The sequence below is a fragment of the Oryctolagus cuniculus genome, chromosome 9 (genome assembly GCF_051225735.1).
Source record: "Oryctolagus cuniculus isolate XC-2025 breed Fujian yellow rabbit chromosome 9, ASM5122573v1, whole genome shotgun sequence".
In the NCBI taxonomy this organism is placed as follows: Eukaryota; Metazoa; Chordata; class Mammalia; order Lagomorpha; family Leporidae; genus Oryctolagus; species Oryctolagus cuniculus.
The window spans coordinates 35,290,056-35,302,799 of NC_142875.1; the positions used below are offsets into that span (position 1 = coordinate 35,290,056).

The following is a 12,744-nucleotide window of genomic DNA, read 5'->3' on the forward strand; positions in this document are numbered from 1 at the left end:
CACTGTTTTTTAGTTTTAAGGACCTAATATTTATTTTAAAATTTAATTTGGATGCAATAAAAACGTTACGAAATTTTTTTTCAAACAGTGGTAGAATAAAGTTTATTCTCCTGATCTTTTCTCAAACTGTTTCCATTAAAATACACTATCCCTAGTTTCTTAGCTTGAGCAGCTGATAAATATATTAAGTGAATCCCTGAATTCTTTGTTTTCTCCTGAAATTATTCTTTGTGTGCTTTTTATCTTCAGAGACAGATTCTAAAAGTTATTCATAGGCTTGTATGTATATTGCATACCCAAATACAATAATTCAAAGCTTTTTTTTTAATTTGAGAGAGAGAGCAAGCACCTCCAACTGCTTACTGGTTCATTTCTCAATTGCCTGCCATGACCAGGACTGAACTGAGGTGAAAGTTGAGAACTGAGAACACAATGAGTAGCAGGAACCCAACCACTTAAGATATCGCTGTTGCTTCCTAGGGTGGGCATTAGCAGGAAATTGGAGTCAGGTGCAAGAACTGGGAATCCAGCCCAACTACTCTGATGTGTAACATGGGCATCCTAAGGAAAGGCCCCACTCACAATTTTTTTTTAAAGAATATTTATTTATTTACTTTCTTTTTTTCTTAAGATTTATTCATTTATTTATTTGAAAGTCAGAGTTACACAGAGAGAGGAGAGGCAGAGAGAGAGAGGTCTTTCATCCGCTGGTTCACTCCCCAACTGGCCGCAACGGCCAGAGCTGTGCTGATCTGAAGCCAGCAGCCAGGAGCTTCCTCCAGGTCTCCCACGCTGGTGCAGGGGCCCAAGGACTTGGGCCATCTTCCCCTGATTTCCCAGGCCATAAGCAGACAGCTGGATCAGAAGCGGAGCAGCTGGGACTGAAACCGGTGCCCATATGGGATACTGGCACTGCAGGAGGTGGCTTTACCTGCTGCACCACAGTGTCGGCCCTATTTACTTTCATTTTATGTGAAAGACAGAGATCCTCTATCTGCTGGTTCACTTCTCATGTGCCCCCAACATTCCCAGCAGCCAAGCCAGAGGCAGAAGCCTAGGTCTTCCACATGGTTGTCAGGGAACCAAATACTTGATCCATCATCTGCTGCCTCCCAAAGTGCCAATTAGAAGGAAGCTAGATTAGAGGCAGAGGAACCTAGACTTGAATCAGGCACTCCAATGTGGGATGCAGGATCCCATGCACTATACAAAATGCCTGCCCCTGCTCCATGCAATTTCTTTTTTAATGAAGCAAAATGAGTATATGATGGAGGTAACATAGGAATATATCACGAGACACTGCAAGTTATTTAAGATGACTTCAACTGTTAGAAATTTGTAACTATATATCTTAGAATAGATTTGAAGTTGAAAACTATTTTCCCGGCCGGTGCCATGGCTCACTTGGCTAATCTTCCACCTGTGGTGCCGGCACCCTGGGTTCTAGTCCTGGTTGGGGTGCCGGGTACTAGTCCTGGTTGCTTCTCTTCCAGTCCAGCTCTCTGCTGTGGCTTGGGAGTGCAGTGGAGGATGGCCCAAGTGCTTGGGTCCCTGAACCCACATGGGAGACCAGGAGGAAGTACCCAGCTCCTGACTTCTGATCGGCGTAGCAGCCATTAGGGGAGTGAACCAACGGAAGGAAGACCTTTCTCTCTGTCTCTCACTGTCTGTAACTCTGTCTCTCTCTTTCACTGTCTAACTCTGCCTGGCAAAAAAAAACAAACAAACAAAAAAAAAAAAACCATTTTCCCAATTTTTTTGTTGTGGTAGAATATACATGATGAAAAATTGGCCATCTTAACTTTTTAAGAGTATAGTTCTGTGATATTAAATATTTTCATAATGTTTTGCAGCTGTTATCACCATCCAGCTTCTTATCTCTTTTCATCTTGCAAAACTGAGACTATACCCATTAAACAATTAACTCCCAGTTCTTTCCAGTCTATAGCCCTTGGCAGCCATCTTTCTACTTTCTGTCTTTATAGCTTTGTCCAAGAACTTTATATAAGTGCAATCCTACATTATTTGTCTTTTTCTGACCAGCTATTTCATTTAGCATAATGTCCTTAATTTAATCATGTGTAGCATAAGTCAGGATTTCCTTATTTCTTAATGGCCAATAATATTCCACTGTACATATACACACCAAATTTTGTATCATTCATTGATTATTGATGGACACTTAGGTTGCTTCCAGATTTTTACTTTTGTGAATAATGTGATGTGAGCATGGATTTGTGAATATTTTTTGATACCCTGCTTGCCTTTTGGATGTATTAGGTAACTTTAAAAAGTGTGGAGAGTAATGGAATGAGAAGATATGTTTATTTTAGGGTAAAAACAATTTGAATTCCTTGGGAAGTTTTTTCATAATACACATTTTCCATGAAGTTTTTGAAAACACCTCCTGTACCCAAAAGTGGGAGTCCTAGACTATATAATTTTTCTGTTTTTAATGTTTTGAGGCACCACCATACTGTTTTTGCACAGTGACTATCATTTTACTTTCTTACCAATGGAACACAAGTGTTCCAATTTCTCTGTATCCTTGCCCACACTTGCTGTTTTTGATTTTTTTTTGGTAGTAGCCATCCTAATGATATAGCTTGGAGTTGAATTTCTGTAGTGATTAGTAATACTGATAATCTTTTCATGTCCTTAAGTGTCTATATTAAGGTCTTCTTTTTGAGAATTATCTACTTAGGTTCTTTGCTCATTTTTTAGTTGGATCATGATTTTTTGGTTGAAATTTTTGTTCTCTATATATTCTAGAATATATACCAAATGAAAAATTACATCTGTAGGTTATCTTTTAGTTTGTTGATATCATCTTAAAAAAAAAAAAAAAGACTGATTTATTTATTAGAGAAGCAAAGTGACAGAGATTTTCCATCCACTGATTCACTCCCCAAATGGCCTCAAACAGCTGGGGACAGGCCAGGCTGAAGCCAGGAGCCAGGTTCTCCATTCTACTCACCCAATTGGATTGCATGAATTAATGTACTTGAGCCATCGTGTGCTGCTTTCCCAGGCACATTAACAGTGGAGTAGCCCAGGACTTGAACTTATAAGGGATGCAGGTATCCCAAATGTCAGTTTAACCTGCCCCAGTTTTGCCTTTGGATACACAAAAAATTTTAATTTTTCATTAAGTCCAATTTCTCTGTTTTTTCTTTTGTTGTTATTATATTTTTGGTGCCAAAACTAAGAAATCATTATCAGATTTAATATTGCAAAAATGTTTGTCCTGTTTTCTCCCAAAATTTTAATAGTTTTAAGTTTTAAATTTAGGTCTTTAATCCATTTTGAGTCAATTTTTTATACAGTGTTTGATAAGGGCTCAACTTCATTGTTTTGCATATAAATACCTGATTCTCCCAGCACTATTTGTTAAAAAGACTGACCTTTTTCCCATTGAATGGTGTTGGCACCCATGTCAGAAAGTTGTTGACCATATATTTGAGGGTTTATTTCTAGGCTGCCTGTTGTATTCCCTTGACCTACATGACTATCTTGAGGCTAGTAGCACATTTTTGATGGCTGTAGTGTGGAAAGTTTTGAAATCAAGAAATGTGAGTATTTTGTTCTGCTTTTTCAAAATTCCTTGGTTGTTTAGAGTCAGTAGGAATTTTAGGATATGTTTTTCTACCTCTTCAAAAATTCACTTGGATTTTGTTAGTTATTCCCTTGAATTTATAGAGTACATTGGATCATATTGACGTTTTAGCAATATACTAATATAATACTAACAATACAGTAATACTAATATAATATAAAAATACACTGCTAAATATTTTGTTCTTTTATATGGTTTAAAGTTATTTTGTAATTTCTGTATTAGATTGTGAATATTTAGAAATGCAACTGATTTTTGCACGTTGACTTTGTATTCTGCTACTTTACTAAATTGATTTATTAATTCTACCATTTTTTTCATGTGGACTCTTTAGAGTTTTCTACAGATGAGAATATATTATGTGTGAACAGCTATAGTTTTACTATATCCTTTCAAATTTATGTGCCTTTTATTTCTTTTCCTTGCCTAATTGATCTCGTTATACTTTCTGTAACATATTGAATAGAAGTGGCAGAAGTGGTCACCCTTGTCTTAGTTTTGCTCTTAGAGGAAAAGTTTTCAGCCTTTCACTGTTAAATATGATACTTGATTTTCATGTATGGCTTTTATTATGTTGAGGTGGTTTCCTTCTATTTTCAGTTTGTTGAGTTTTTTAAAATCATGAAAGTGTATTGAATTTTGTTTGATTGCTTTCTACATTAATTGATATCATCTTTTCCCTTTATTCTGTTAATTTGATATGTTATATTAATTTTCACATGTTATAGTCCAGGAATAAATTCTACTTTGGTCTATTTTTTTTTAATATTCTGCTGAATTCTATTTGTTAGTATTTTGCGGAGGACTTTTTCATTAATATTCATAAAGAATATTGGTTTGCAAGTTTCTTTGATTTTATTTTCTTGTAGTATCTTTGGCTTTGGCATCAGATAATAGTGGCTTCATTTAATGAGTTATGAAAAAGCTTGAGAAAGACTGGTGTTATAAAAACACTATTTTAAAAATAGTATTCATTAGTTCATTGGGGCATATTATCGTTTCATAGTTTTTACTCTAGTAAATGATCCTCCAAATTGTTATTAATCTTTTGGCCAACTGCTTGTGTCCCTACAACCCATGTGGGAGACTCAGATTGAGTTCTTGGCTCTTGGTGGCCTGGCCTAGCCCCAACTATTGCAACCACTGGACTAATGATCCAATATATAGAAGACCTCTCTCTGTCTCTGTCTCTCTCTCTATCCTTCCCTCCCACCCTCCCTCTCTGTCCATTTCTCTCTCTCTCTCTCTTAGTCCGTCTTTCAAATAAATATTAAAAAACTAACAAAAATATCCCTGTTTTTAACAGCTAGGAGTTCACAGGTGCCTAACTACATCTTTCAAACTGTTGCAGATAGATCATTCCTCTTGTACTCTACATATAAGTGTAATCAAGGGCCTGTCCAGCCTGTCCAAAGTTTTTAAAGATTGATCTAATGAATGGCATGAAAGCTATGATGTCTGGAAACATTTACAAAATACAAGACTAACATATTAGTTCTTCATTGACCCTCTCCACAACTTCTTGGGGTGTACTTTCTATTTGTTATAAACAAATGCCAAACAAAAAAGGACAAAAAGAAGAGGAAAAACAGGAAATTGGACACAATGGAAAGGCAGAGTGGGAACTGATTGCATATAAAGCGGAAGAAGGGGAAGGAAATTGTGAGGTTAACATGTTCTGCTCATTCACTGAAGGTGGCCAACACCTCCATTGTAGCATACAGTGTGTGCTTCTTCTTTGGCCAACCAATCCATCTTGGCCACCTAATACTACTGTGCTTCACTAAAGTTGAAAAGTTTTATTCACTGTTGATAGGGGCCTTGGCAATCTCAGAATCCATTTGTAATTTTTATAGAAATATACCAGTTATGATGCTAGCATTGTTGCACAGCACATTAAGCCATACTTACAATGCTGGCATGCTATATTGGAGTGCTGGTTCAAGTTCCGGCTGTTCTGCTTTCCACCTAGCTTCCTACTAAAGCACAGAAGGTGGCCTAAATACTTGGGTACCTGCCAACCATGTTGGGGTCTGGGATGGAGTTCTCTGGCTCCTGGCTTTGAAATGTCCCAGACCTGGCTATTGCAGCCATTTAGAGATTGACCATCAGATGGAAGATCTCTTCCCCTTTCCCTCTCTCCTTTTCTCTGCCTTTTAAATAAATAAATAAATCATTAAATAAAAAACCAATTGTATCTATTAGAGATTAATGAACTCTTGTTTTTAATTAGTTTTCTGTACATACCTTTTCTTTAAAATTGAAATCCTTATCTGATGGGGGTATTTTCATTACTGACTCATTTAATTTAATCTAACAAATACGGAAAAGAAGTGTACACAGAATAGAGTTTTAAGTACAGACCGGAAGGATTTCACTTAACCTCTTCTTTTTAAAAGGATTTGTGGTTGTGGTTCTGGAGAATCAGGATGTGCTGTGTGTGGATGTTGCAAGGCTTGTGCAAGGGAGTTGGATGGTCAAGAAGCACGACAAAGAGGAATTCTCGATGCAGTGAAAGAAATGATACCTTTAGATCTTCTTTTAGGTAAGTTGGTTGAGTGTACTAACCATTTTGTCCTCAACTCAGTAACTCTGGGAGTGTACACAATTCTGTTGGATACATGCTAAATATTATAATAGTAGTCAGTATCATCCCTATGGTAACCAACGAAACAGGCAGTTCATTAAGGAACAAGATTTGTTTTGTTTTGTTTTGTTTTGTTTTGTTTTGTTTTGTTTTGTTTTTGGCTAAGAATTCTTGTAGTAAAACTAATCTGATGTTTTGGACAATGTTTTTCTTGAGTTTTGTTTAGGTTTGTAATAGCTATTATATAACACATTGTATAACATATGTTATATGACTTTGTTTTGTGTTAATCATCTAGCTGTTCCAGTACCTGGGGTTAACATTGAAGAACATCTTCAGTTACGACAAGAAGAAAAACGACAGCGTGTGCTCAGAAGACACAGACTAGAGGAGGGAAGAGGTAAGATGTAGCTACAGAGAAAAAGTGTATGAAAACCCATTTTCTTACCCTAGACTGAGACTACTGAAAAGTTCATGGACTAGGCTGCTTTGTTAAGAAACCATTACACTTGAAATTGATAACCATCTGACAAATCATGTAAATAATGGGTGAAACTCTTCAGGATATTAGAAATTATGCTAATAAGATATACTTAATTCAATTGGGATTTTATACCATAAGACAACCATATTTAAAATATGCCTTTTCTCAGGTATCACTGATATTATGAATGGAAAAATCTTTAAAATTAGATTCTAGGAACTTTGATTCTTCACCCAGATTCATCTGTTTGACCAAGGAACAAAATTTAGTTGAATGTGTTTTTTTCATTTCTGTGTCTTTTGTCATTCAGGTCTGTTATTAGCTAGGCATAGTTCCCATACACTTCCTTCAAATCCAGCTCACTAATAATAATTTTGTGTGTGTTTTGTGAAAAGCTGATTTTAGCTATCTGCAAAAAGAGTTAATAGGAAAGTCCAAAGGTACTTTTCTTTTATTTTTTTTAATTTGCAAAGATATGTTTAGTGTTTATCTTTTCATTGTTTATGATCATTTCTTGGCTTGAAAATTATAACTGGTATTCCAAAGTATACAACCAACAAGCTGAGATACATCTTTAATTACTAAAACTATTGTTGCCCAATAGAATCTTTTCTTTTTAAGATTAAGATGGATTATTTCAGAGCTCTGTGATTTATTTTGCTGCTAGGAAAAAATCTAGATTAGAAGTAGTCATTGGGACTGAATTTTAAAAATACTTACTAGAAATGATTTGGTATTTGCTATACAAGATATATTTCACGTATTATCCATTTAACAAACATGCACTTTTTTCAAGCTGTTCTTTTTTTAGTGTAAAATGAAATAAGTACTAAAATATATAGTACATATGATAAATTCGTTTTTTATTAAACTTAAATTATAAAACATGTTTAGAACACAAGTTTTTCTTCATGACATCTAATAAACAGTGTGAATATTGGCTTTTAAGTTTGGCTATGTTTAAATGAAATCACTGCCCTTAAGAGATATTTAAATGAAATTAGTGTGTATACTGACATTATTTCCATAATATGAATATATAGGGTGTTTCCTAGGAAATAGGGTAGTATGTAAGTTCTGGGTCTTTATAACAAATTACAATTAGACACCAATGTTTTTATATTAATGGCATGATTTGCTTAATGTTAATATCAACATTATCAATATGTGTTTTTTTTGTTTGGGGATATTAGATTGAGTCATATGAGTTGACTTAAAATTCCAGCAATCTCATGGGTTGCAAAGAATAGCCAGTCAATATGATGATATTTACTTACAAAATGCTGTGTATCTTGTTATTGTTTTTTCCTCTTATAAAAATAGGCTATTCTCTATGTATAGTACTCAAAGTAAAGAAACATTGAAATATGTATTGGTAATTCAGCAAAACTTGATGACTACAGAATATTCTTTGACCATTTATTTTAAAAGGTGTCATAGACCTTTAAAATATTAATTTTAAGCTCTAACCACATAAAGGTTAAGAAACTCCTCTTAGTGAAATTTTAAGAAGAATGATATTCCTGTATTTGATTTTTTCAAACAAACTGGTTCTAAGCTTTTGTGTATATGTTGTGAAAGTAGGCTTCATGTACAGTTGTGAATATATAAAGACACTTCAGTGAGAACACTTTGTTCAGGTTACTGGTGCACAAAATTTTGTCTTATCTCCATTTTTTGGTTGAACTCTTTTGTACTCATATCATCCTCTTCATGTTTGTTAAAATAGAATATGTAATAAATATCTTCTCTTGATCAGTTGAGTTCTTCACTAAGGATTTCAGTTACCATGGTCCTTGCTTTGTGCAGTACTGAAATTAACCAGAACGTATACATATAAGAACCACAACCTTTCTTTGTAATGTCATCATAGTTGCTGTGGAATCATGCAGAGGGAGGACATAGTTCCTATATATGTGTTTTAGTTAACACAGTACTGTGAAAAGTGTTGTCTGCTTTTAGGTTTTGCTTATTTTATAAAAATATTCTTAAAGAAGAATTCTAACTATGTATCCATTTTTAAAAGGTCCAACTTCAAAATCATACTCAATGACTTTGGAACTACTTACATGAAATCATTAAAAAACAGTATCTTATAGGACACTTCGTTGATCTTATTTATTTCCTCTTAGCACTCCCTTAAAGGAATTTAATATGAAAACCAGTTTTTATAAATAAAATGAAGTATTTGCAGAGATACACTCAGTTACATAGGGAAATAGCTTGATAGTAAATACCAGCATATTAATATTTACGAATTTTCCAATAATCATGACTTCATAAATAAAATAGGAGTTATGTATTAAACTTGAGTTTTCCTTTCTTACAAAATATAGATAAGTTTTAAGGAATTTTTTAAACAATATTTTTACTCTAAGCAGATGGAAAAGTCATTGTCAGGTGCTGTGCCTTTTGTCTTAGAGGCCAGCATCACTCTGGGCCCTTGTTAGCAAGCCCAGTTCTCAGGCCCACCCCACCCCGTTGATTTGGGTAGCAGAGCACAGAAAGTTGTCCTAACCAGCCTTCTGGGTGATGTTGATAGTGCTCTAGGTCACTGCACTAGGTCAGTGTAGTTCATAGTTTGTTCTGCTGGCCTCTTACGTCAGAATCATCTGTGCCTAGCAAATTTCTGGGTTCAGGGCCCTGGAAATGGACCACATTCTGCGGCTCTTCTCTGGTGTTGTGTAGAGAAGATCGTCAGTTTTGCTCTGTCCTCATGAGGAAAACAAATGTCAAATTTTTGGTGTTCCAGCTGCCACATATATTTGTCTTTTGTTTCTTGGTCTCTGCTTGGTATTCTAATCATTATACTCCTGAGTAATTGGCTTTTCTGTGTGTTAATGTTTCAAAATTTCTAAAGTAGATTATGTTAAATCATTTTATTGACTTGTCTCATTCTTTACCAAGTCTGTGTTGACTGTTTCAAAATTGATCAGAATTTCAGGACCTAGGCCTTGGACTGTAACCTCACTTAGTCAGCCTCAGGCCTATTGTAATTTAGTCTCTGATTCTCCTATACAAGAATGGGTTATTGAAACCATAGACAATTTTATTACTTGTTTGGATAAATTTAGAACTTTTGTCTTTAAATTTATATGTTATTAATCTTCCAGATAACATTTTTCTTGTTTATCTTCTTAAGTATCAACAGTACTCATTGACAAATCTTCAGTAGTGTCAGTGATTAGTTTGTTTTAGATTACATGGGGTCGATTGATTGTCTGGTACTTCTGTTAACTTAATAACTGAAGTGCTTACTCAGTGGAATTCTTAACCATAAAACTCTAAATCTACAGAGTAACTAATGGATGAGTTTGTCAATGATCTTATCTTTATATTCCTGTTTCAGAATTCTATTATTTGGAAACCTAAATAATATTTGTTACTTTTCCTTCCTTCTTTCTTCCTATGAGTCAAATCAAAGTCTCATAGTGATGAGCTATAGATGGGGTAAGTGTTTGTCCTGGCTTGCCCAGATCATTCCCATTTTATGCCAACTGTCCAGGCATAGATCTTTTTTTTTTTTTAAAGATTTATTATTTATTTGAAGGCAGAGTTACAGAGAAGCAGAGGCAGAGAGAGAAAGGGAGGGAGGGGAGGGAGGGAGAGAGAGAGAGAGGTCTTCCATCTACTGGTTCACTCCCCAAATGGCCACAATGGCCAGAGCTCTGTCTATCCAAAGCCAGGAGCCAGGAGCTTCTTCCGGGTCTCTCACGTGGGTGCAGGGGCCATCTTCCACTGCTTTCCCAGGCCATAACAGTAAGCTGGATCGGAAGTGAAGCAACTGAGACTTGAACCGGCATCCATATGGGATACTGGCAGCCATTTGGAGGGTGAACCAACAGAAGGAAGACCTTTCTCTCTGTCTCTCTCTCTCTAACTCTGCCTATCAAAAAAAAAAAAAAAAAAAAAAAAAAGAAAAAAGAAATGAAGCTCAATTTATATACTGTTAGCTTGAAAATAATTGGTACCACATTTTTGGGAAACAACACTTAATTCTTCTGTTAACATTACATTAACATGAATCATGGAATATATTATTCTGTTTTTTTCATAGAATGGTGCTACTTGCATTTTTGTCTTTCTAGAAACATAATTGAAAGGTTTATTTTACCCATTTTAATACTTAATGAAAGATATTGGCAGTTAATTAAACATTTGTCAAATTTATTACAAAGCAGTAGTTTCCATTTGTTCTGTCATTAGGAAAAATTACACTGAAGATCAATTGAAAGTCATGAACAAATTTGTTTTAGTTAAAAATGTCCATTTATTGTATATTATAATTTCTTTTTCAAAAATTGTAACTTACCTGTCAAATTAGGAGTGCTTTAAAATTTGAAGGCATTTTCTTTTTTTAAAGCTTTTATTTAATAAATATAAATTTCCAAAGTATAACTTTTGGATTACAGTGGCTTTTCCCCCCATAACTTCCCTCCCACCCGCAACCCTCCCATCTCCCACTCCCTCACACATCCCATTCACTTCAAGATTCATTTTCAATTATCTTTATATACAGAAGATCAACTTAGTATATACTAAGTAAAGATTTTCACAGTTTGCACCCACACAGAAACACAAAGTGTAAAGTACTGTTTGAGTATTAGTTATACCGTTAATTCACATAGTACAACACATTGAGGACAGAGATCCTACATGGGGGGTAAGTACACAGTGACTCCTGTCATTAACTTAACAATTGACACTCTTGTTTATGGCATCAGCAATCACCCGAGGCACTTGTCATGTATGGAGGCCTCTTGAGTTTGCCAACTCTGATCTTATTTAGATAAGGCCATAGTCAAAGTGGAAGTTCTCTCCTCCCTTCAGAGAAAGGTACCTCCTTCTTTGATGGCCTGTTCTTTCTGCTGGGATCTCACTCACAGAGATCTTTCATTTAGGGTGTTTTTTTTTTTTTTTTTTTTTTTTTTTTTGGCCAGAGTGTCTTGGCTTTCCATGCCTGAAATACTCAAGGTTTTTTTCAGCCAGATCTGAATGCCTTAAGGGCTGATTCTGAGGCCAGAGGAAGGCATTTTCAATGTTGCTAAAACTCAGGGAAACTAATTCTGTTCTGTAAGGAAAAAAAATCAAAAATTTAAGGTTCAAGTTAAATTTCTGTTTTCCCCAAGAAAAATGTTAATGGGAAGAAGTGATTTTTTAAATTTTGTTGAAATAATTTGACTGCAGATTTTGTTCCTTAAATACTAAGTAAGTTGCAATAACTAATTTGTGTGGGAATATATTTGTGTATGTATATATGTGTCCTTATGATACTTAAGAAAGAAATGGTTTAATGAAACATGGTTAATGGTCTTCTAAAATGTTACTTGGATACTGTTTACTGTCAATGTCAAGCTGTGGTTGTCTTGGTTTCTGCACACACACAGGGCCATAGAAAGTTTAAATTTTTCCTTTGTTTTTGATCAACTGGTTTCCCTTAACCTCTGTTACAACATGTCAGTAACATTTTAATCTTGGTTGTATTGCAAGATTGACTCAGACAGTAAACCTGGAAGATCTTGTTAAAGCTTAATAATTAATTTAACACTAGTTGGTTTTTGGTATTTCAATAAGATGTTTCTTTTCAGTGATTTATATGGATTACTCAGATTAAATGTATATGATTTTTAAAAATTGTAAGATAATTTATTTGAATTGAGCTTATTATCTGTTTGAAACTAGTCACTGCTCAATAATTTTATAAGTATAAAAGATGAGATTTGTACTTTATATATTATAAGGTATTAACTTGTTTGTAGAGGATGGATCGGTTATGTTTGGTGGTGGGGAATTTGGAAGAAAGTATAATGTCCAAAGCAATTAAGAATAAATTTTTATATATTTTAGTTTGAATTATTTTGTTCATTGTAGTGTGTTCATCTTGTGAGCTTTTCTATGCACATACGAAATGTTTCTCCTCAGGCCCCCTTGTATTTGCTGGTCCTATTTTTATGAACCATCGAGAACAGGCTCTAGCCAGACTCAGATCCCATCCAGCACAGCTAAAGCATAAACGGGACAAGCACAAAGGTATTTGGTCTTCCTTATCAATGAGGT

At 34.8% G+C, this 12,744-nt stretch overlaps 1 protein-coding gene across 30 annotated transcripts in view; it reads left to right on the plus strand.

Annotated features, from left to right (window-relative positions):
- The window catches only part of MYCBP2 (MYC binding protein 2), a 303,498-nt gene that overhangs the window by 94,424 nt on the left and 196,330 nt on the right, over positions 1 to 12,744 (plus strand). For 23 of the 30 annotated variants that reach the window (XM_051850575.3, XM_051850577.3, XM_051850583.3 and 20 more), the window contains 3 exons: positions 6,016 to 6,161; positions 6,502 to 6,603; positions 12,610 to 12,717. In XM_051850575.3, the coding sequence (XP_051706535.3) occupies positions 6,016 to 6,161; positions 6,502 to 6,603; positions 12,610 to 12,717 (356 nt within the window). The remainder of the gene's footprint in view (positions 1 to 6,015; positions 6,162 to 6,501; positions 6,604 to 12,609; positions 12,718 to 12,744) is intronic. The other 7 variants (XM_051850581.3, XM_089303545.1, XM_089303547.1 and 4 more) reach the window with 1 other exon arrangement.